Below are 25970 nucleotides of genomic sequence, written 5' to 3' on the forward strand. Positions count from 1 at the left end.
CAAAGAAGAGGAATCTGCAGATCTCTCCATAGCTCCTGCTGGGTGGCCTCAGCAGAGGCTAAATTAGCACCTCCTTGGAGATCCAAGAGCCAGTGTACCCAGGGGTCAGAATGGGACCATCCAGATTACAACTCCTCAGATCCATAAGGGACACACTCAGGGGCCAGACTCAGTGAGCACCAAAGCCCCACTGAAACAAGTCTTACCCCATAAGTGTGTCTCCAGCACAGTTCTCCCATTGTAGACACAGCTGATCCTCACAGCCAACTGACCTGGAATTCAATTCCTCCCAGTGATACCAACAATAATCAAGGCTTAACTACAACAAGACTGTGCACACAGCCCACAAAGGGGTGCACCAAGACTGTCCACCTCAGGTAACTGGGGAGGCTGAGCCACTGGGCCCTATAGGACACCTAGCACACAAAGCCACTCTATCAACTCAGGGAAGCAGCCAAAATGCTGAGACAAAGAAACAGGTCACAAATGACAGAAATGGAGGAAAGCAAACTACTGGATATAGAGTTCAAAACTACAGTTATAAGGTTTTTCAAGAATTTTCTAGAAACTGCCGATAAATTTAGTGAGACCCTCGAGGATATGAAAAAGGACCAACTAGAAATTAAGCATGCACTGACTGAAATAAAATAATATACAGAGATCCAACTGCAGACTAGAGGATTGCAGGAATCAAGTCAAAGATTTGAAACACAAAGAAACAAAAAACACCCAACCGGAAGAGAAAAAAGAAAAAAGAATCCAAAAATATGAAGATAGTGTAAGGAGCCTCTGGGACAACTTCAAGTTACCAACATCCAATTTTGGGGGTGTCAGAAGAAGAGAGAGAGCAAGATACTGAAAACCTATTTGAAGAAATAATGTCAGAAAACTTTCCCCACCTTGTGAAAGAAATAGACTTACAAGTCCAGAAAGCGCAGAGAATCCCAAACAAGAGGAATCCAAAGAGGACCACACAAAGACACATCATAATTAAAATGCCAAGAGCAAAAGACAAAGAGAGAATATTAAAAGCAGCAAGAGAAAAACAGTTAGTTACTTACAAGGGAGTACCCATACTACTGTCAACTGATTTCTCAACAGAAACTATACAGGCCAGACTAGAGTGGCAAGAAATATTCAAAGTGATGAATAGCAAGAGCCTACAACCAAGATTACTCTACCCAGCAAAGCTGTCATTCAGAATTGAAGGTCAGATAAAGAGCTTCACAGATAAGAGAAAGCTAAAGGAGTTCATCACCACCAAATCAGTATTATATGAAATGCTGAAAGGTATTCTTTAAGAAGTGGAGGAAGAAGAAAAAGATAAAGATAAAAATTTTGAAGAACAAATGCATATCAACAAGTGAATCTAAAAATCAAGTGAATAAAAAATCTGATAAACAAAATAAACTGGTGAATAGAATAGAATCAGGCATAGAAAGGGAGTGGACTGACAATTCTTGGGTGGAAAAGTGTGTGGGGGATGCGGGAAGAGACTGGACAAAAATTGTACACCTATGGATGAGGACTGTGGGGGGTGGGGGGGGGTAAGGGAAGAGAGTGGGGTGGGAACCGGGTGGAGGGTAGCTATGGGGGGGATAAAAGAGGAACAATTGGAATAATCTGAACAAAGATTTTTTTTTTTTTTTAAAGAAAATTTGAATATGGACTGAAGAGAAACTTAATAGTATGGTGGTTATTTAAGAAAATGCTGATTTACACACACACACACACACACACACACACACACACACCCCGCCCCGAATGCATATTAAGAATGTAGGGTGTGCCCTAACCAGTTTGGCTCAGATAAAATGTTGGTCCTCAGACTGAAGGGTCCCTCGTTCAATTCCGGTCAAGGGCATGTATGTAGGCTTGATCCCCAGTCCTGGTCAGGGTGTTTCCAGGTGTGTGCAGGAGGCAGCTAATCTATGTGTCTCTCTGGCATTGATGTTTCTTTCTCTGTCTCTCCCCCTCCCTTCTACTCTCTCTAAAGAATCAATGGAAAAATATCCTCAGGTGAGGCTTTTTAAAAAAATAATGTAGGGCCCTGGCTGGTTTGGCTCAGTGGATAGAGCCTCAGCCTGCAGACTGAAGGGTCACAGGTTTGATTCCGGTCAAGGGCATGCATGTACCTTAGTTGTGGGCACATCCTCAGTGGGAGGTGTACAGGAGGCAGCTGATCAATGTTTCTCTCTCATCGATGTTTCTAACTCTATCCCTCTCCCTTCCTCTCTATAAAAAAAATAAGTACATATATATATTTTTAAAAAATAATAATGTAGGATGTGCCCTAGCTGATGTTTCTCAGTGGTTAGAGCATCTTCACACACATCAAAGGGTCACAGGTTCGATTCCCAGTCAAGGGTGCCTTCCTGGGTTGCAGGAGCCCCAGCTCCGCTGTCAGGCCTCATGCAGGGTGCAACCAATAGATGTCTCTCTCTAACATTGATGTCTCTCTCCCTCTGTCTCTCTAAAATCAATGGGAAAAAAATATCCTCAGTTGAGGATTTAAAAAAAAAAAAAAAAGAATGTAGGAATGAAATTGAATGGTATTTGGGGGTTCACTAGAATAAAGCAAAAAAGAAAAAAGATGGAGGAAGCAAGTATGGCAAAAATGATAGTTGTTGATTGGGTGATGAGTATTGGGAATTCATTATAATATTTTATTTTTGTGTATCTTGAAAATTTTTATAACAAAATTTTAAAATGTAAATTTTTAAGTTGCAATGTCCAAAGACTAGGGCTCCTGTGTGTTATCTGTTATTCTCTTCCTGTGATTGGCATGAGCCTCTCCTACCAAAAAGATTAAATTGCTTGTACATTTTGTTCTTGGCTTCTGGGCAAGATTACCTTAGATTACCTAATATCTAAACCCTTGAAATGCGATGCCGGATAGGAGTGTCTTTGCCTGCAGAATCTAACAGTGTGATTTAGAGTGGGACTGGCCACAAAATAGTAACAATGAGATTTAGAGTGGGACTTCAGTTACGTATTCAATGCTGATGGAGCTCACGATGAAAACTCTGAACACTGAGACTTGGGGGAGCTTCCCGGGTAGGTGATAGATATCCATGTGTGTTGTCACACATCAGTTCTGGGAGGGGTACACCGTCCTGGCTCCACAGCGGGTGGGAGGGGTATACTTCCCCAGACTTCACCTTATGCATCTCCTCCCTTGCTGATGTTAGTCTGTATTCTTTCCTGGCAGTAAATTGTAATCGTGACTATAGCAGCTTTCAGTGAGTTCTGTGGGTCATTCCAGCATATTTCTGTACCCGAGAGTGGAAATAGGAGTCCTCCAACCTTGAACTTGGCATTAGAAATAGGGGAAGTTTTGTAGACTTTGTTGCCTCTAATTTCCGAGGTGGTTAACTCTTGCAGTCACTTTTGTTGCTTTGTCTTAGTTTTATTTACTGCCTTTGTTTTTCAAAGCTCTTCTTTCCTCTTTTAGCTAATTATATTATGTAATTTAACATTTTTAAATGTAGTTATTAAGTGGAGTCTTAAATTGCCATTTCTGAAAAGTAGTTGATGAGGTAGGATATTTTATTCATCTCAAAACACTCACTCCACCTACCCTCAAACAAGTAAAAAGTCTAGTTGCTTTTTGCTTTCTACTCACATGTCCTTTGGTTCAGTTTCCTAAGGGCCAGTGGCTCTGACAGCCCCATCTTGCTCCCTCAGCTACAACTCTCTTGCTTAGTCACCAGAAATCCACCACTGAATTAGTGGTAGTTTTTTTGTACCTTTGAATGGGCTTTTAGAATATACTGTGAGTTTCTAAATGTTTTTTGGCTAATTACCTTTAAAGATTGTTTGCTTGAATATTTCAGTTGTATGTGAAAAATGTGATTGTCAATTTAAAACGAATGAACTATTAGAATTTTTGAAAAGTGCTTTCCTACAACCTTTATCTTGCAGTATTTTCATATGTAGGCCGTTATAACTTATTTTAGGGATTCATAGCCAATAGCTCACTTTGTCTCTCCAGTCTTTTTTCTGTTACTTGTGCATTTTTAGCAACAGCACCAAAGAGAAGACAAGGGGGAAGTTCATGTACCTTGTGAAGGTAGTTGGGCGGAAAGGCACATTTATCCTCGTTGTGCATTTTATGGATCTTAAACTTTAAGTCTCCAGTTTACTTGGACATTTGGCTAAAAAATTGCCCCTCTTCTTTTCACAGGCCACTGAAGGACCTTGCAATATGCCCAAACCAGGTGTTTTTGACTTTATTAGTAAGGCCAAATGGGATGCATGGAATGCTCTAGGCATTCTGCACAAGGTAAATTTGTTACTTTGCTTTTATTTTACTTGCTGTACTCCTAAAGGAAGTTGGGTGTTTCTCATTATCAATCCATTATAGATGGAGCCCTTGCGGTCTTAATATAATTCTATTGACTCAGAACCTCTTTCTACATTGCAGGGTGCTATTATTAGCATAGTAAGTTTCTCCAAATGCTTATTTGTTGATCACGGACTTAACTTATTGGTCATCTTTTCTTCAGGAAACGGCCAGGCAGAACTATATAGATTTGGTATCCAGTTTGAGTTCTTCATCTGAGTCCTCTAGCGAAGGGAAGCCTGGAGCGGACAGGGAACAACAGGGATCTGAAAACCTGGTGGTGACCTCAGAAGACGGCATCACAAAGATCATGTTCAACCGGCCCGCCAAAAAGAATGCAATCAGCACCCAGGTGACATTACCTTCCCTAGAGTTCTTCCCCCGACCCCGGCTATTATACTCAAAAACTATAGTGTTTCAGCATCATTCCCGTTTTTGTATCATTTGATTTTTGCAGAAAGGTTACTAATGGTGGCTACTTCTTCACACAAAAGAGGTAGGCCCTCGTTATTTAGAATTTGTGAGCCTCAGGTAGTTCCCCAAAGGGAACTACAACTTTCCCAGTGATGGGAGCACAGATAAGTCAATATAAATGAAACATACATTAACGTGAGAGCTTGTGTGTAGAGGTCCTCTGAGGTTGGCATAGACCGTCCCCAGAAGTATTTTCATGTCACTTCGGCTTGAGAGTGAGCACTGCTTACCTGCATGCAGCTTTATTTTGTATGAGTAGAGGGAGAAAGGAGAGCAGGACTTCATCTGAAATCAATTATAACCCATCTCTGCTTGAAATGTGCTACTTCCCAAGAGCAACTTCAATCTTTGAATCTGTCATTGAATTAGAATGACAATAAAAATAAGCATGTTAGCCCTTTCACCTTGAAAAAAACTGATAGGGCGTTAATCGGCTGCTCGGTGCTGCACTAGGAGTGACATTTGAGGGGGCCATGACCCCTTTCATTGAGTTTATCATTTACATCTTAAATAAGAATTTCATGAAGTTGGATATTAATTATCCAACCAATTAGTAAAACATTTGGTTCTCAAAGCTGTTTTTCCTTTTATCCTGACTCGTTTCTACATTATCTTGTTAATAATAAGACTAGCCACTCTTTACAGAGCCTAGTATGTGTCGGCCATTTCCACATTCCCACAAGGAGCCTAGTTGTTCAAATTCACATAACTAATACGGCGGAAATCCTAACCCAAAACCCTGATATATCCATCTCCTAATCCTGGCTCTTGCCAGTAACCCTGTCCTACTGTGTCATCATAACCATAGTAATAATGGAATGACTTCCTCATTCCCCCCTCAGTGCAAAGATTTTACCTTTATTCATATATTTTGAAAAATTCATACATATTTTTCTCAGTGTTTGTGTATCTGTAAATATCAGCCTTCTTCATCATCTTCTCCCACCTTGAAGTCTCATCTAAGGTAGAAACTGCGCCTGCTTTAAATGCATTAAAAGTGATAACTACACATCCAGTATGTTCAGCGATGTCGCTGATTTAAAATATTGGGCCTATTGTCTGTCCTTCACTATCCTTACAGTGTCTTGGAAATCCCAGTCTTTTAGCATCATTAACACTTCCCAGACTGGCTGCCTGGGCTACTCATGCTCTTTCTTGAGGTTGTAATTGAAAAATTGCCCTAAGGAAATCTTTCTCTGGCCACTTCCCATCATATCCACCCTAGATAAGTATCACACCTTCTCTGAGTTTCCTGCTACTTTGTACTTTCCACCCATTTTAGAGCAAACCCCTCTATTCCACAGGCTCAAGGATTGTGTCTTATTTGTTCACTTTTGGAAAAAGCATCCACTATAGCACTTGGTACATAATACAAGCAATCGTAAAAGGAATAAAAATCCCTTCAAGTGTATTGGGCTGGCTTTTTGATTATTTAAATACAACCAACATAAATGTTTGGCACTTTGCAGAGAGTAGGCTTGCAGATTGACATTTAGGGAATCCATCCCATAATGGTTATCATCTTCAGGGTTCTTTGTCTTCATCTTCCCTTTTCATAGATGTATCAAGAAATCATGTTTGCACTTAAAGCTGCAAGCAAGGATGACTCGACCATAACTGTTGTAACAGGTAAGACATTTTCTTAGATTCCTTTTGTTTGTTTGTAACGAGAAAATCAAAGTATAATACATGCATGGGGAATTCACATAGATATAAATCAATGAAAATTCCAAAGACAGTGAGGCAACATTGGATATATAAGATACTTTGGCAAAGGGAAAACGGGGGGTAACTGGGTATTAGAGTTCAGCAGTGAAACTGGGAGATTTACAAGTAGTTGAGGAAAAGCAAAACTTTTCTTAGATTTCTTAATTAAATTTCTATTTTGGGGGATTTCCTACTAGATAGGAAACTGAGTACATAAGCTCTAAGATCTTGTCCAATACTAAGATAATCTAATTCTTAAATATATGAAAAATTTAATAGGCACAAATTTATATTTATAAAAAGCAGATACAAATAGGTAAGAAAAGTATTGGTACTAAAATTGGGTACTTGTCAATAATAAGAGAAAGGTAATCTTTGCAGCATTACTTTGTGAAAATATTTTAAATATGTTGCCATAATAGAATAATGAAGCAAATTATAGAACATCCACTAGACTGTATATTGCACAAGCATTCAAAAGTATAATTCTAAAGATCAACAGTATAGAAAATGTTTAAGATATTTAAAAAAAATAAAGTTATATCAGTATTGTGATTATACTGGAAAATAAGATGGATGCCCATGGACCTGGGCTGATGAAAACATGGAAAATGAAAGTCGTTGGATTTGGAAGGGGCATATGCATGGTGGGGACTCACATCAACTTAAGGTAAATCCTGGATTCACTCCTTATTCCTGTGGGTGACCTCTGCTTCTGAATGGAGAAGACAGTGTTTTACTAACCCCATTGAATGGTTGAGATGATGACATGGGATAATGCAGGAAAGGGGCATGGCACACAGCAGACACCTGTTAGAAGTAGCTGTTACTGTTTGTAGGCATGGCAGAAGCAAGAGTGATTTTATTTTTAAATTTTCATTACAATTTGTAAAATACATAATTATCTAGAGATATCAGATACGTCTTAGTCAACAATAGAGGGGGAGAGAGAGAACTCTAATAGCTGATTCGAAGGATGAATAAAAGGGAAGAGTTGAAAATGGCCTCGTATTTCATGTGTATGCCCAGATAATTTAGGAGAATAAATATAAGAAAAAGAGTCTAGAAATAGCATTGGTTTGATACAGGAGAAGAAAGTTGTATATTTTTTAAATGAATTATTCTTAAAGTAAAATATAGGTACATGGTTTTTTAAAAAAAAACAACATGAAAGTTACATAACAAAACTAAATCTCACTCTCCTTGGAACCACAATCCTGCTTCCTAGAAAGACTCAGTTTTCCTTGATGCCTTTCAGAAAGTTGTCTATGTATATACAAGCGTGTGTGTGTGTGTTTCCCTCCACTTAAAAAAAACAACAGAAAAGGAGACATATAATACACACATATTATACCCACCTTCTTTTCTTAACATTTCCTGAAAAATTGTTCTGCCAGTACATACACTTCTAAGTTTTTCTCTTCAGGACTACAAAGTATTAAATTTTTTGAATTTCATGATTCATCTTTCCACTATTGATGAACATGTAGATTGTACTTGGTCTTTTGCTATTGAAATGGTGTTGTAGTAAATATCCTTGGATGTATGTCTTAGAACTAACATGCAAAATATAAGCTGTATTCCTAAAAGTAAAATTTCTGAGTTTAATAACAATGATAATAATGGTTAATATTTATATAATAATTTCTGTTTTCCAGGCACTCTAAGCACTTTAATTATTTGTAAAGTTTTCTTTTAATTTCTTTTTCTAAGCTCTCTCATAACAAACCTATGTGACTAAGCCCTATTATTACACTAATTAATAGGTAAAAAAAAATTCAAAGATTAAGTTTTGATAAATAGTGCTTTCACTCGTTATTTTCTATATATTTCCACTTTTGGTTTCTAATTCCTCTTTGATCTAATCATTACATGATAATAGTTTCTTTAATTTCCAGAAAGTTTGTTTGGGGGTTTCCATTTCTGTTAATTCCTAACTTTATATATTATAATCAGAGATGATCAGTTTTACTAATTTTACTTTTTTAGAATCTGTTAAAATTTGGTGTATATTACTATCTATTGAAAATTCTATCTTGAAGATAAAGAAGTAGAAAATGACCAATTTTTATATACACCAGGAGCACTTCAAAAGTCCTGTGCTATTTTATATATGTGATAATGTACAATATAATATATGAAAAATAATTTTAAGTAATACATTTATTCTTTTTTTAAATTATTTTTAATCCTTACCCAAGGATATGTTTATTGATTTTCATTTTTTAGAGAGAGGGAAAGAGAGAGAGAGAAACATCAATGTCAGAGGAAACATCAGTTGGTTGCCTCCCAAATGCACCTCGACCAGGGATAGAACCCAGAGCCTAGGTATGTGCCCTGACCAGGAATCAAACTCGCAACCTCTTTGGTGTACAGGACCGTGCTCCAACTAACTAGCCACCCAGCAAGGGTTATTATCATTTTTAAGGTGTAGAATTTAAAATGTCAGTTTATGTTATTTTGATTCCTCAAATTCTGTTTTTTCTTCTAATGACTGTCTTGGATGGAAAAAAATGAATTAAAGGCATCTGTCACTATTGTGTTTCTGTCACTTTCTCCTTTGTGTAAAAAAAAAAAATAGGCCTTTGTTCTAAAGAATGTTTTTATCTTGATGATACTAAAAGATTTATGGTTAGTCTCTTCAATATGGAATTTATCCTTTATTGCCAAATGGCCCTGTAGCTCATTTAATGCTTTTTGCCGTGAAATCAACTCTGTCAAATATTAATGCCATAACACCTGCTTCAGTACTGTTTTCACTTATCTGTAAACCTTTATTGATCTTTTACTTGACACTTCTCTGAATTATTTTTTATTGGCTGTTTCATATAGCACATTTTTTTGGTTTTCCTCCTCTGATCGTATGTGTTTTTGTTGTAAAGGTTTGTGTATATGTCAGATATGTTGGGTTTTAGTTCTGGCATCTTACATGCTTTCATTTATAATGCTTCCTTTAATTGCTATTTTTTTTACTTGATAGTCTGTGTTCCTCGTTTTGCTTAGTGTGTTTTTTATTCCTCATAGAGGAAGCTTTTTACTGCTTTTACAGCTTTATGTGGTACACATAGACATCTCTATCTTGTATTACTCCCTTCGGGCAGTATCTGTTGGTTGCCTCCATGAAAGGCAAGGAAGTGAGCACGAATCCCCTGATATCCCTAAACCTCTCTCCAGGTGTATAATCTGTTAAATAGAGCTCCATTATATTCTAGCATCAAATGTTGCTGGGGAGAAGTTTGAGGCTACCGTTAATTTTAGTTTTAGTCCTTTAAGATATTTTTTTTTTTCTCTAGATGACCATGGGATACTTTCCCATTTTTTTTCTACTTTTTCCTAGGTAATGCACATCCTTTTAAAACAGATTATTAAGGTCTTATTTTAAATTTTCTTTGATAATATCTCTGAATATTTTTGTTTCAATTGATCAGCTCTCTTTGAAAGAAATTCTAGTTATAGAAAAGTAATGTTTGGTCTGCTGGGTCTGTTATCTATTATTTTCTCTGAATTCTTAACTCTGTTGTCTTCCATTTGTTTTGCTCAGTTGTCTCAATTCTGTATTTCAGTGCCTTGATTACATTTTTAACAATGTCTCTTCTCCTTTTACTGCTTCTAATGGCATCATTTCTTTAATGGTTATGGTTTTCTCTTTCATTTTTTCCTGGATTCTCTTGGGCACCTTTTCATTTCTTTCTATTGTCCATCACTTCTATTTTGAGTCCATAGGACAGCTCAGCTCTTAATGTTTTAGGTAGGTGAATGGATGGATGGATGGATGGATTGGTGGGTGGGTGGGTGCGTGGGTGGGTGGGTGGATGGATGGATAGATAGATAGAGGATCACCATAAGCATTTTTTTGGAAAAGATTTATTACTTGGAAAATAGTTAGAAATACTATTTATGACACTATTTCCTCCTAGTGGAAACAAGGAAGACAAACTTATTATATAGTAATACTGCTGAGATTAATACAGCTCTTTGCTTCTCAGTACCCCACATATAACTGTGTGAAGCCCTGCTTACAAAACAAACATGTTCTTTGAATCTTTGCTTTGAAACTGGCCCTCGAGCCCATGTGATCTCCATTTTTGCTTAGGTCTCCACTAACCATTGTATAATTAAATCCACATTTTCAGGCTTTATTTGACTTTCCCTCCTTCTTAAAGCTCTGTCTTCTCTAGGCTCTAGGGGCCCAGCCTTTCCCTAGGTTTCCTCCTGTCCCTGGTTGCTCTCTCTGATCACCTTTGCAAATTCATCATCTATGTGGCCATCAAATGGAGTATTCCTGAAGGTTTAGCCCTAGACACTCTTCCCTTCTTGATCGGTGTTCTCCCTAGACCCTCTCATCCATGCCTACACTTCAACAAAAGCCTATAGCCTGTTATTCCCATGTCTGTATCTTTAGTCCAGGATCCTCTTCGGGGCTCCAGACTGGTGTGGGTGTCACTTCCCACATCTCTCTACCTGGGTCTTTTTCAGTGTTCCAAATTACAGTGGTGGTTCCATGTGTACCATTATGTAGATCAGAATCCTAGCAGTCATTTTTAAAATATATTTTTTATTGATTTTAGAGAGGAAGGGAGAGGTAGAGAGAGATAGAAACATCAGTGATGAGAGAGAATCATTGATCAGCTGCCTCCTGCACACCCCCAACTGGGGGCCAAGCCGGCAACTCAGGCATTTGCCCTGACCAGGAATCGAATGGTGACCTCCTGGTTCATAGGTCAATGCTCAACCACTGAGCCATGCCGGCCAGGCCCCTAGCATTCATTATTGATATTTGTCCCTTCCTCAACTTCCGTGTCCAGTCTAATCTCATTTCACTTTACCAATATCTCTGTAAGAATCAATCGGTTTTTTTCTTTCTGTCTTCTCTGCACTGGTCCAAGCCACCATGGACTCAGTCTGAACTGAAGTAAGCCCATATCTAGTCTCTCTGACTCCCTTTTGCCTTCTTTCCCATGCCCAGTCTCCTCACTACATTCAAAATAATATTTTCTAAATAAAAAGCTATTCCTTCTCTATTTAAAATTCTTTAGTGGCACTATGGCAATTCAGTGGAGCAAGGAAAATATTTTAACAAATGGTGCCAGAGCAACTAAATTTCCATATGGGGAAAAATAAACTTCAATTCCATCTTAAACCTTACACCAAAATTAATTAATCTAAGCATAAAACCCAGAAACATAAAGCTTCTAGAACAAAACAGTATCTTTGTGACTTTGGGGAAGGCAGAGATATCTTCGACATGACAACAATAAAACAGCATTAGACATTAAAGAAACAATTTGCAAATTAGACTATCAAATTTTAAAATTAATATAAAGTTACAGGTTGGAGAAAAAATATTTGCCATATAAAAATCTGATTAAGCACTAATATTCAGAATATATAAAGAACTCCTACTAATTAATAAGATGAACTGTCAGATTTTTAATATATATATATATATATTTTTTTTTATTTCAGAAAGAGAGAGAGAAACAACAATGAGAGAGGATCATTGATTGGCTGTCTCCTGCACACCCCCTACTCAGGGAGCCAGCAACCTGGGCATGTGCCCTTGACCAGAATCAAACCCAGGACCCGTCCGTCCATAGGCCGACACTCTATCCACTGAGCAAAGCCAGATAGGGCTGAACCATCAGATTTAAAAACTGGATAAAGACTTGACACTTCATAAAAGAAGTGAAAAGGTTCTCGATATCATTAATCAAAGAAATGCAAATTAAAACCACCATGAGATATGTCACCCACTAGACTGGCTAAAATCCAAAAACAGACAAGACCAAATATTGGTGATGATGTGGAACAACTGGAACCCTTAGACATTTCTGATACAAGAATAATTTGTAGTTATTAGTTGGCAACTTGTTATAGAGTGACGCATCAGTTCAGTGACATACCAATTCAAAAATTCAAGATAAATTAAGGATATGTCTATAAAAAACAACAACAACTTGTACAAAGAACAATCATGGTAGCCTACTTCACAGTAGCCAAAAACTGAAAACAAAATGTCCATCCAGCCCAGCTGATGTGACTCAGTGGTAGAGTATCAACCTATAAACCAGGAAGTCCCAGTTCCATTCCCAGTTGGGGCACATTCCCAGGATGTGGGCTCGATCCCCAGTAGGGGGCATGCAGGATGCAGCCAATCAGTGATTCTCTCTCATCATTGATGTTTCTATCTCTCTCTCCCTCTCCCTTCTTCTCTGAAATTAATAAGAATATATTTCTTTAAAATGTCCAACAATAAGTGAATAAATGAACAAGTTACTATATATATAAAATCCCAAGCGATGAACAACTGGTCAACCGGTCACTATGACACACACTGACCACCAAGAGGCAGACGCTCAATGTAGGAGCTTCCCCCTGGTGGTCAGTGCACTCCCACAGTGGGAGTACCACTCAGCTGACCGCCCGTACCAGTGGCCCACCAGCCCAGTGGCAGCCACTCCCTCAGTAGCCCTGGAGGTCTAATCTCTGGAGAACGGGCCAGGCACCGATGGGCCAGGCACCAATGGACCACGCCACCGGTCTCCTGGAAGTCAGCCTTGGGCAACATGGCCGCTTCCCCTCCCTAGATGCTCCACAAGGAAGAAACAATATAAAAGTGGCCACCAGGTGGCTCCCAACAACTGGCATAAATGTCAACGGGAGGGATCCAGATCCTGAGCCATCAAGGGCATCCCATCACCTGCCCAGAAGGCCAATCACATCCCAGCCCTCCCTTGCCCCCCTCGGGATGGGCATCAAGATGCAGGGCTCACACTGGCAAGTGCTGCTGCAGCGGCACAAGCCTTTCCAAATCAGGACTGACTGGGCGTAAGCTCACGGCAGATGGAGCGGGGCCAGGATGAGCAAGAGCAGCAGGTGGCATTGGACTGTCAGTTTCTGCCCAATCCCCACAGGCCACGTCTAGGGACCCCACCTGTACACGAATTCGTGCACCGGGCCTCTAGTTGACTATACAGTGAAATGCTATTCATCAATAAAAGGGAATAAATAACTAACACACATAAGAACATGGTGAATCTTTAAAACATGGTTGAGCAAAAGAAAGAAGACACCCAAAAAAGTACATATTGTATGATTCCATCTAAATGAACTTCTAACATAGGCAAAACTATGGTAATTGAAGCCAGAGAGCCTCAGGACAGGGTTGGGTAGAAGTTTAAGGGAACTTTTTCTGGGATAATGGATGTTTTGAATTGTGATCACACAGATATTTACAGTTCTCAAAAATCACTGACCTGGCCCAGCCAGTGTGACTCAGTGGTTGAGCATTGACCCATAAACCAAGAGGTCACTGTTCAATTCCCAGTTAGGGCACCTGCATAGGTTTCAGGCTGGATCCCCAGTAGGGGGCATGCAGGAGGCAGCCAATTGATGATTCTCTCTCATCATTGATGTTTCTATCTCTCCCTGTCCCTTCCTCTCTGAAATCAATAAAAACATTTCTTTTTAAATCATGGAACTGAGTCTTTAAAACTGGTCATTTTATTGTATGTAAATTAAACTTTAAAAAAAAAGAAAAGACTTTCAATGGCTCTTCAAACAAAGGATCTCCAAAGCCTTGCATGCTTTATCCTACCTATCCTCATCCTACTCCTACTCCAGCTGCTTCCCCCGGCCCCCCGCTTTCTCTGCCCTGGCACAATGGTACTTATTTGAACCCATTATAAACACCAGGGTTAACCCCTCCACAGAACCTTTGCACATGCTATTTCCTCTGCATGAATATTCTTCTCACACCTTTTTTCTAGTTAACCTTGCCTCTCCTTCAGATCTCAGTTCAGTTGTTCCTTCCTTAGAAAATTCCCTCCCAAACCTCCCTGATTAAACCAAACCTCCTATTATATACTAGGAGCCCGGTGCACGAAATTCATGCACAGAGGGGGGTTGGTCCTCAGCCCAGCCTGTACCCTCTCCAATCTAGGACTCCTGGAGGGATGTCCGACTGCCCGTTTAGGCCCGATCCCGGGCCTAAACGGGCAGTCGGACATCTCTCTCACAATCCAGGACTGCTGTCTCCCAACTGCTTGCCTGCCTGCCTTCCTGATTGCCCCTAACCACTTCTGCCTGCCTGCCTGATCACCCCCTAACCACTCTGCTGCCAGCCTGGTTGATGCTTAACTGCTCCCCTGCCAGCCTGTTTGCCCCCAACTTCCCTCCTCTGCCGGCCTGGTCACCCCTAACTGCCCTCTCCTGCAGAGTTGATCACCTCCAACTGCCCTCCCTTGCAGGCCTGGTCCCTCCCAACTGCCCTCCCTTGCAAGCCGGGTCCCTCCCAACTGTCCTCCCCTGCTGGCCATCTTTGGTGGCCATCTTGTGTCTACATGGGGGCAGGATCTTTGACCACATGGGGGCAGCTATATTTTGTGCTGGAGTGATGGTCAATCTGCATATTACTCTTTTATTAGATAGTATAGAGACCTGGTGCAGGAGTGGGGGCCAGCTGGTTTGCCCTGAAGGGTGTCCTGGATCAGGTGGGGGTTCCCTTGGGGCGTGGGGTGGCCTGAGCGAGGGGCCTGTGGTGGTTTGCAGGCCGGCCACGCCCCCTGGCAACCCAAGCGGAAGCCCTGGTATCTGGAATTTATTTTCCTTCTACAATTGAAACTTTGTAGCCTGGAGTGGAGCCAAGCCTGCTGCTCCCTCAGTGGCTGGCAGCCATTTCTGTTGCAGTTAATTCACCTTCTATAATTAAAACTTTGTAGCCTTAAGCGGGTGGGCCCGGACAGGGTGTGCAGAAAGCTTTGCTTCCCCTGTTGCCGGGGGCAACCCTGGCCTGCTCTCTCAAGCGCCGTTCTGTCGCCATTCTGTTTGAATTTTTTTACCTTCTATAATTGAAACTTTGTAGCTTGAGTGGAGGCTTAGGCCTGGCAAGGGCAGGCAGAAAGCTTGGCTTCCTCTGTTACCTGGGAAACCTTGCTCTCTGTGGCTGTAGCCATCTTGGTTGGGTTCATTTGCATACTTGCTCTGATTGGCTTGTGGGCATGTTGAAGGTACAGTCAATTTGCATATTACTTTTTTTATTAGGTAGGATACTCTTATTCTTGTCATGTACCGCTCCTTTGTCATAGTTGCATTGCTTACACTTATCTGTCTGTTTTAAAATCAATGTCTATTTTACTCACAAATCTGTAAATTGGGGCAAGAACCAGAGCCCGTTCACCAGTGTTTTCCAGTGCTTGGCGTCGAGCCTGGGACATAGATTCTTAACAATTATAGAATGAATGAATGGTGAGCTTGTTGATTTTATTTACAGGAAATGGTGACTATTACTGTAGTGGGAATGATCTGGCCAACTTCACCGATATTCCCCCTGGTGGAGTAGAGGAGAAAGCCAAACAAAGTGCTCTTATACTGAGGTAAGAATGCCATTTCTCTGGTCCCAGAGGGCTCATCCATATTCGATCAAAGTGGTATTTAGTTGAGCAAAAGTAAAATAAATACTTCTTGTGTCCATGTCATTAATTGTGGCTTTGAACAGGCATATTTCTCCAAACTGCCTTTATCAACAGGTAGACATTCAATCACTTTAACTTCTGTTACCTATTCATCCTCTGCTCTACATGAGATGTGATTGGAAAGCATAAAAGTAAACTAGTAAATAAAGGAAATAAAATTCTCTCATATTGAGACAGAGGAATTTAGCAAATTATCATGCAGCCAAAGGAATTTGTGACTTCCGTGATTGCTGGTAATAGGAGACTTGGAAGTGGTCTCAAAAAATAGGATGTGAGGCTCCTGTCTTCCTGTCTTGTTTATCCCTGCAGGATCTCCGATTCCCTCTGAGCTGTCATATGCAGCATATGCTCAGTCAGCCATCTTCATCTCTTAAGTCCACAGCAGCTTTATAGTCCTGACCTAACTGCCCACAATACAAGATTTGAACCAAGGTCGAATCTAGGACTCACTCTGTCAAGTGCCATTCAGATGGCTGTCCTGGATGCATGGGTGTGGCAAGACAGGGAGGCCCAGCTGTGTGAGATGGGAACACCCAGTCTGGCCAGAAGAGTTTATTACTTCAGAGTCCTGCTGTCTTGCCTATGCTTCCATAATGCTGCTTTAGAACATTTAAACATGCTTTTGTATTTCTATTTCTGTAGGGATTTTGTAGACACTTTTATAGATTTTCCTAAGCCTCTGATTGCAGTGGTGAACGGTCCAGCTGTGGGGATCTCCGTCACCATCCTCGGGCTATTCGACGCTGTCTATGCCTCCGACAGGGTAGGTGAGCGCCCAGAAACTTAGCAAGTAATGCCAGTGAAAATGAGATCCTTGACTCTCCATTGTTGTTGCTAGTAGTAAACAGATTACATATTGTTTGTTGTTGAATGGACTAAATTTAAATTTTTCCCAAAGAATTAGTCTAACTAATTTGATTCATTTTATTTTGAATTTTTAAGTTAAAATTTTCTAAATACCAATATTGTTGTGAACATTTTCTCAACTCTTTTGATTCTGTATTTTAATCAAATTACATAACAGTGATTCAATTTTCATGTTACTTTAAAATATTTTGGAGACCTTAAAAGCTTGTTGGGAGAAGGAGTAAGGGAGTAGCATCTTTGCAGGTTATACAAGTGGATTATTTGATACTTTTTTTCCTAATAAATGAATGCTACAATTTAGAATTTTAGAATATGAAGGTAATTTTCGAGCATGATCTACTTTCACTCCCTCCTTTGCAGATAAGAAAACTGAAGCTCAGAGGACTTACTTACCCAAAACACAATTCAGTCTTGTGTTCACCATTGAATGATATCGATTTTTAATTTCTATTCTTACTTCAGTAGCAATCTATGTCACAGAAGAAAACAAAATTTTAAAAAATATGGAAAAGTAGAAAGAAAAAAGTTAGAAATCAGTTAGCTTACCACTCAAGAGATAACTAGTGCTAACATTTGAGCTATTTAACTTACTAGTTAACCAGTCTCTGACTGCTGGGAGCCTTGGCTGCTTCCAGTTTCTGTCATTACAAGCAAAGACGTGATGAACATTTACCTTAGAGCCTTTACCATAGAGCTTTTCACTGTAGAATTAGTAACCACTTTAGGGCTATCTGGTTATTAGAGTGGCGCTGGCTTATGTCAGGGTAAAATTTGCCGTTCAACCACCTGGTGGGAAACGTGATTTTTACCACTGATGAGGGTCCTACTTGTGTTTGGAGGTGTCTTCCCCACTGGTAGCCAGGCTCCTATAATAGGGTCCTTAACTCTTTGGTTTATCTTTTACTGGATTCCATTTAACCAGATTGGGCATGTTGGCAGATCGAATTCTTATTAATAATTTTCCCATAATGGGAGCAAATGATATTCTAGGAGCTACTCTGCCTAACCTTTATATGTAGAAGTTTCTGACCAAAGGCAGAAGTCAGTAGTCTTTGGTTACATTCTTTGTGTTAAATGACCAATTAATTGATCTGCTTTCTACAGGGGTGGCATGAAGGGTACCTGGCCTGAATTTGGGGGTCTCACTCTTCACTACTTAAAGGGCAAATATCATATTTGAATCTTGTCCTGATTCTCCCACTGTATTCAAAATGACTATCATATACATTATCCTTTTAAAGATTTCTGGAACTTTCATCTTATGTTATAAATTGGAATTAAAATTGAAATTAGTGTCCCCAAAAAATGTATACACACACTTTGAATAACGATAAAGGCAGTGTTTATGAAAATACATTTCATTTTCAAAATTGAGCTATGGGTTGTTAAAGTGTGTATACATTTTGAGGGGACAGTGTATGTGTGTGTGTGTGTGTGTGTGTGATAATATATATATATATATATATATATATATATATATAACATTTTTTTATCTTTTTTTTTTAATCCTCACTCGATATTTTTCCACTGATTTTTAGAGAGTGGAAGGAAGGGGAGAGACAGAGAGAGAGAAATATCAATGTGAGAGAGACATTTCGATTGGTTGCCTCCTACACACACATACACTGGGGCCAGGTATGGAGCCTGCAGGTATGTGCCCTTGACTGGGATTGAACCCAAGACCCTTCAGTCCTTGGGCCAGCACTCTATCCAGAGCCAAACAGGGTAGGGCTAAACATATGTTTTTTTAATGCTAAGAGATTTGGCCCAAAGTAAAATATTTAACAAATAATGACTACTGCTAAGAGTTCATCCAACTGAATTAAAACAAGTCTTAATTTTAAATTAGGGAATGACAACAGTCCTATGAGATAGGTCCTCATCCACATTTTACAGATGAGGAACCTGTGGCACAAAGTGGTTAAGAAACTCCCAGAGTCACAGCAGTCTAACGCCAGAGCATCAGACTAAACCCTAACTACATCTATTGCTCCATTTCTACAGATAAACTAGATGCATACTTATAATAATGCTTATAAGTTAAATGCTGCTCATCGTCAGCTTTGTATGTACCTGTTTGTGGCCCCTTAGCTATGGTTGTCGGCCTTTTAGTTTTCATTTTTTCAGTTTTTAGATCTGTTCCTTAGGCTGTGACTTCTCAGTATATTTTCTTGAATAAGCTTTCTTTTGGGAGAGGAAGGAGAGAAGACATTAATAACTTTATATATTTTTATTATTTTGACCGATATGCTGCATACATTATACATTTACACCTTCTAACAATATTCCTTAAAATAAAAACACCATTCTATATAATAAGAGAGGAATATGCTAATTATCCATTATGCCGTTAGGTGTAATGACCGACCGTGTAACGACCAGATCATGGATCTGCAGGAGGGTGGGGCAGTAAACTACAAGTGGGTGGCGGAGAGCTACAGGATGGGGCAGGGCAGCAAGCTATGGGAGGGGCAGGGGGAGCTACAGGAGGGCGGGGCCGCAGGTGGGGAGCTACAGGAGGGAGGCAGTGACCTACTGACGCACAGATTCGTACACAGGGCTACTAGTATCTGATAATAGGAAATGAAGCCTAAATATTCTGTTTGCATATTGTCAGTATTCATCAAGAAAACACATAAATATTTCTGAAATATAAAAAAAGGTAAAAATGACTTATTTTAAATAACCAACTTTGAAATTGTTCCTAGTGTTTAAAGCAAATCAAAAAACCTCTGGGGCAAAATTGAGACAAATGACAGATTAAGAAAATAGTTTTTCTACTCACATAATAAAGGCTAATCTCTCTAACATATTTTAAAAATACATCTAAAGAGTGATAGGTCACCAACTTAATATAAAAATGGGTGATTAAGGCATAAATAGCCCACAGGATATAAAGTATAAATGGCTCTTAATAATATATGAGAAAGACACCATTACAAAAATGACTTGTGACCAGAGTATATAAAGAACTCTTAATCAAAAAATAATAATCTAATTTAAAAATAGTGGGGAAAGTACTTGTAATAGCTGCTTCACCGGGAAGATATAAAAATGACTAGTAAGTACATGAAAAGTGCATAATATTATTAATCATTAGGGAAATGTAAGTTGAAACCACAGCAAGATGCCACTACATACCTACTAGAATGGTTAAAGTTAAAAAGACTAACAATAACAAGGTTTTGCAAGGATATGGAGCAATTAGTACTTATACACTGCTGGAGGGAATGTTAAGTGGTACACCACTTTGAAAAATAATTTAGCAGCTTCTGATAAAGTTAAACCATACATTTACCACACAACCCAGCAATTCCACTCCATGAGAATTGAAAACATGTTCCTACAGAGACTTGTACACAAGTGTTCATAACAACCTTATTTATAATAGCCAAAATACTGTAAATAACACCGATGGCTTGAACTGATGGAAGGATAAACAAATTATGACACATCCATGCAGTGGGCACACTAGTAATATATACAACAACATGTGACTCTCAAAAGCCACATGCTAAGGACAGAAGCTTACAAAAGGACAAAAGGCTACACAGTATATTATTTCATATATATATAAAAAGCTAAGTGACTGTCTGACCATCCAGTAGGTAGGATGTGCACTGACCACCAGGTGGCAGACGCTCAATGCAGGAGCGGCCAAGCTGCCGTGACTTGGCAGTGGAGGTTCTCAGGTGATGCACTGCGGAACCAGAGAGGAGGGACCCGATTAAGTATTTCTTCTAATTAATTTATTTTCAATGTGCACGAATCTGTGCACCAGGCCACTAGTTTATATATAAATTTCTAGAAAAGTCAAGATTTTAGGGCCAAAAAGCAGATCAGCAGTTTTTTGGAGATGAGAGGAATGGGCGGCTGTGAGGGACACAGAGAATTATTGGGGGTGATGGAAATATTCTGTATCTTATTAGGGTGGTGGTTACATAGCTATCCATTTGTTAAAACTTATCAAACTGGCCGAAACCGGGTTGGCTCAGTGGATAGAGCATCGGCCTGCAGACTCAAGGGTCCCAGGTTCGATTCCGGTCAAGGGCATGTACCTTGGTTGCGGGCACATCCCCAGTAGGGGGTGTGCAAGAGGCAGCTGATCGATGTTTCTGTCTCATCGATTTTTCTAACTCTCTATCCCTCTCTCTTTCTCTCTGAAAAAATCAATAAAATATATTTTTAAAAAACTTATCAAACTGCATACATTAAAAGAATGAATTTGTGGCCGAAACCGGTTTGGCTCAATGGATAGAGCGTCGGTCTGCGGACTTAAAGGTCCCAGGTTCGATTCCGGTCAAGGGCATGTACCTTGGCTGCGGGCACATCCCCGGTAGGGGGTGTGCAGGAGGCAGCTGGTCGATGATTCTCTCTCATCGATGTTTCTAGCTCTCTATCCCTCTCCCTTCCTCTCTGTAAAAAATCAATAAAATATATTAAAAAAAAAAAAAGAATGAATTTGTGTGTGTGTGTGTGTGTGTGTGTGTGTGTGTGTGTGTAATACCACAATACTAATTTTTAACAAGTTTTTCAACTAAGTAATGTGAGGATATAGATAAATAATTATTTTTTTAATCACATACAATAATTATTTATTTTTAAATTTTTTCTCCAAATAGGCAACGTTTCATACTCCTTTTAGTTACCTAGGCCTAAGTCCAGAAGGATGCGCCTCTTACACTTTTCCGAAGATAATGGGCCCAGCCAAGGTAACCTTTGAAAACCTTAAAGATAAATTTTAATGACATCTCTTTTCCAAAAGTAATCCTATACTCCCTCTTCTTTCCCTCAATAATAACAGAAAAGGAAATTTTCTGCTCATCAACTCTTAAAGAGTTTTAGAATGAAGAACCAGGATGTGGGAAATGTCTGCTATGGGGGGAAAATAGAAACTCTATCTGCAGCACCCCAAATCTGTGGAACGGGTCTTTCCACTGGCTGTCGAGTGCCAGCTGCACCACAGGTGGCACAGCTGCGTGGCATTCTTCAGGGGACGGACCGGGGCTGTGCCCGCCTCCCTTGGTCTGCGATGCTGATTCCTCCCCTAATTTCTTCCTGTATGAGCAACATCCACTGAAAGTGATAGAGTGACACCTTTACCTCCAGAATCACGGGGAGTACCAGCCGATGTGAGGCCCCGTGGGGTTTCCCACTTTGTCACGGAGCCTTTTCATCAGCTGGTTTCAGCAGGGTGTGAAGGTCCCGGGAGTGGCTGGGTGGCCGCTCAGGTCTGTCACTGGGTCTGTGACATTATAATTGTCATGCTCTGTGTACATGGCTCCAAAGGGTTCATGACAAGACCAGAGAGATGGGGATAGGGAAAGGCTTAGCCAACATTCTTCAAGGCCTGAAAGGGGGAATAGGAATTGAGACTATTTTCATTGCTGTTAGGGTTTTGTTACATATTTTTTAAGTCTATTCTGTCATATACCCTGAATTGTTATTGAGATTTTAACTTTGAAACGTTGGCTAGAAATAACCCTAAGGTTTAGAAGCATTTGACTATTTAGAAGCAATAGGCTTACTTTCCTGGAAGAGAAATTGCAAGTGTATATATATATATATATATATATATATATATATACTTAGTGATATCAGGGTTTTTTGAAACTGAATATTAGTCTTACCACTTTCCTTCAGTCAAAGAGAACTAATTTGAGTACCTGTGCAGGTAAAAGAAAACCATCAGAGCTGGGCCACTGGGTAGAATTTTCAGGGAAGGGAATTTTGAAAGTTAGGGATTCTCAAGGTTGGTTGGCATTTCCTATGACCATGATTTTTTTTCTTTCAAAAAAAAATAATTGTTTATAGTGTATAAAAACAGAAAATCATATCTTCTGTGGGTTCTAAAGTCAGCATCTGCTTCAGGTCATTTCTGCCCCAGCTTCCTCTCCAACAAAGACACACACAGAAGCAACAACCCTACAAACCTTCTAGAGAGCCTCAATGCTCAGTTTGCAAACTATTGCCTATTAATAATGTCCTCAGTGTCTTCCTTTGAGAAATACTAGCAACTTCAAAAGACCACAAGTAAATCTCCCTATGTCTATAAAAAGCAATTAATTCTGAAGTTAACTGAACCTCGTTTCATTAAGTTATTTTCTTAGTCTTCCTTTTCATTTCAGGCAACAGAGATGCTTATTTTTGGAAAGAAGTTAACAGCAAGAGAAGCATGTGCTCAAGGACTTGTTACTGAAGTTTTTCCTGATAGTACTTTTCAGAAAGAAGTTTGGACTAGGCTGAAAGCATATTCAAAGCTCCCCCCAAATGTTAGTATTCTTTTTTTTTTTTTTACTTGTATGAACCATGGAAATAATTTATTTACCTTAAAAAAATAAGCAATTAAAAAAACATACAAGACATACCTTGGTTGGCTTTAAGTAGACCTAAATTTGAGATTAAAATTTATCGTCATAATGTGAGCAATACTGATTTTTAGAAAAATGATCAAATAGGCATTCCATTTCTGTGACATGAAGGCTGAGGGGCCAGTCCTTTCTGGGGGTAACTGAGGAGAATGATAGGCAGTATTTGCCAAACACTTTCAGTCTTGAATCTAGGTGAGAAACTAGGTAAGATAGCTTAACTTCTAGGTGATTCTTAATGTAGCACTTGCATTTTCATATGTGATAGGTAGTGACTGATCCATATGTTTGCTGCTCAAAATGCCGTCCTGGAATCGGAAGCTTTGGTACCTAAGGTGGTTTGTACGCACATTTGAGAAGCACTGTCTTATATTACACAAATATTTTAATGTCTAATCGGATTGAATGAACAGTGGAGAAACAAGAATCAGAATTGTAGAATGATCCCACGCTATTAGAATACCTCTTAACCTTATTGTTGTTTTTTCTTTTTTCAGTCCATGAGAATTTCAAAACAGGTCATCAGGAATATGGAGAAAGAAAAGCTACATGCTGTTAATGCTGAAGAAAGTAGTGTCCTCCAGGAAAGATGGCTATCAGACGAATGCATAAATGCAACCATGAACTTCTTATCCAGAAGATCAAAACTGTGATGACTAATAAGCAAAGTTAGGCATTTCAAAGGAGGGGATGTGCTACGATTTCTAATTTCCAATACTTCAACTAAATAAACTTCACTGTGCCTTTTATTTTCAGTGATGAAATATTTATGATTATTATATTTACTAGAGCCCTGATTTTAAAAATTATATAACACAAGCTTTAAGAATTTACATAGTTTTGATGTTCAACTTCTGACTCTGGTGGAAGCATGCGAGCCTGGTGGGGCCGCAGTCCTCTCAACCCCAGGTGCCCCCTCCATGTGCTGGGCCTTGGCAACCTCAGCTGCTGATCCCACGTTGCTCTGGAGCCAGTTGATCATTTAGAATTTGATGACCACATATTAGTGTTCTCTTCCGGGCTAGTGCTGTCACCTAACGGTATTTGGGAGTGCTGGGGCATCTTTTTGGTTGTCATGGTGACTGAAGATGTATTGAGTACCCAATACCAAGACTCTGTAATATCCAGCATGCCAGGATAGTCACACCTATTAAAGAATTTCATCCAAAACACCCATCCTTAGGAAACTTGTTAAAGCTGGCAGTTTTAGAGTTCCACATCTAAAATTTTTGTTCCCAAAATAGAATCACCAAGTCAAAAGGTGCATTTTCAGAATTACAACTACTACACAGTCTGAATTTTATAGGTTTGTGGCATTTATTTTAAATCCCCACTTGTGGAAATGGTGTCTTTCCCCAGAAGAATGCTGGTGGAAACTGTGAAGCAGCTAAACGTACTCTCCGGCTACCTTGATGCCACAAGAAGTTTTGTTTTTTCTTAATCATTGAGGTATCTACAATTCTGCAAAATAGCCAAGTTAATTTAAAAGGTGCCCTTTTCCTAACAATCTTTTTTTTTCTTTTAGCAAACTTACAATTTGATATTTTACATAAACAACCCATGGGGAGAGTTGGGAGGCACATAGCATGCCTGTTTTGGATGCTCTAGAACTGTTGAGAACTGTTTTGTAGACAGTGGTTTTTAGTATGCAGCGGATTTGTTACACTTCAACACCAGCTGAGGGATTCAAACTTGACCCCATAAAAATCAAGGAATGGGAGGTGGTGGTGGGGCGGGGGGGGCATTGGGAGAGATCCAAAATGACTTCTATAGTCCCACGATGTAGATAACTTTATTGTCAGAGTTTTCATTAGAGTGGTAAGCATTTCATGAAAGATCACTTTAAAACTAACTCCGAGTTAAGCCTTGATAACTTTAAAAAAAATAATACACTAGATTTATTGCAGCCTTTTAAAATTAGCAGTCTCACCATATCACATATGTAATAGAGCATACTTTTTCTATAACCAGGCACCTTTTGCTGCTTTTGAGTAAGACTTTTCCTGTTTAGATTTTAAGCATTGCCAAAAAGAAGAACCTATTCTGTTCCCTTGACTGTAGTGTAGCCTAATAGCTCTTGATGTAGCATTTCTATGAGGAAAAATGCGTGTCTGCCTGGAAATCCGAGGACTAGAGCTATGTTTGAGGAGCTCTCTGGCATGTGATTATTTACTTCGAACTAAAGTTTCAAGCACGCACATTAATTATTTTACATCTTGTGCAGAATAAGTTTTTAATGTCAGCTATAACACACCACACATACTGCTTTTGCACTATTTTAAAGTTTTTGTACTAAATAGAAAATATATTCCTTGAGTATGAGACTTAAATAGATGGCCTTATCACTTTGTTTTATAACAATTTTTTTTTTCTCAATTGTTCTGTTGCAATGTTACTCTGAGCAAATCCTATGCCAGAATCTTGCATAATGGTTGCTTGGCAGGTTAAATTTTACTTTTGTGTGGTAAGACTATTCAGTTACTGCCTTCATAGTTGGAATTTGGCATTCTGGCACAAAGTCCACAGTGTATTCAAAAATCCAAATTGGTATCATACATTTCATTTGTATGTGAGCTTTGCTTTCCTTTGTCTTAAGACCATTTCACAATAAACATTTTGGCAATAAAAAAGAAAAAAAAAAAGAACTTACATAGGTTTTTGGTAAAGAGACCCTTACATCTTTCGACATGAATTGGTGTTGCCAGGAACAATGCACCATGGTGCCGGGGGTCCTGC

General features: G+C 39.3%; 1 protein-coding gene and 1 long non-coding RNA gene across 4 annotated transcripts in view; one reads left to right on the plus strand and one right to left on the minus strand.

Moving 5' to 3' along the window:
* The window catches only part of ECI2 (enoyl-CoA delta isomerase 2), a 31643-nt gene extending 7654 nt beyond the window's left edge, over positions 1–23989 (plus strand). For all 3 annotated transcript variants that reach the window (XM_054721526.1, XM_054721528.1, XM_054721527.1), the window contains 8 exons: positions 4187–4285; positions 4509–4697; positions 6379–6448; positions 15798–15900; positions 16642–16762; positions 21489–21578; positions 22995–23138; positions 23732–23989. In XM_054721526.1, coding sequence (XP_054577501.1) covers positions 4187–4285; positions 4509–4697; positions 6379–6448; positions 15798–15900; positions 16642–16762; positions 21489–21578; positions 22995–23138; positions 23732–23887 — 972 coding nt within the window. In that variant the 3' untranslated portion in view covers positions 23888–23989. The remainder of the gene's footprint in view (positions 1–4186; positions 4286–4508; positions 4698–6378; positions 6449–15797; positions 15901–16641; positions 16763–21488; positions 21579–22994; positions 23139–23731) is intronic.
* LOC114227565 (uncharacterized) lies at positions 4498–25970 on the minus strand. The gene is made up of 5 exons (XR_003613626.2): positions 25885–25970; positions 18940–19050; positions 17260–17335; positions 5050–5173; positions 4498–4584 (listed from the first exon to the last, which is right to left on the minus strand). It is a non-coding gene; the product is annotated as an uncharacterized LOC114227565 (long non-coding RNA).

The sequence above is a fragment of the Eptesicus fuscus genome, chromosome 9 (assembly GCF_027574615.1).
Source record: "Eptesicus fuscus isolate TK198812 chromosome 9, DD_ASM_mEF_20220401, whole genome shotgun sequence".
Lineage (NCBI taxonomy): Eukaryota > Metazoa > Chordata > Mammalia > Chiroptera > Vespertilionidae > Eptesicus > Eptesicus fuscus.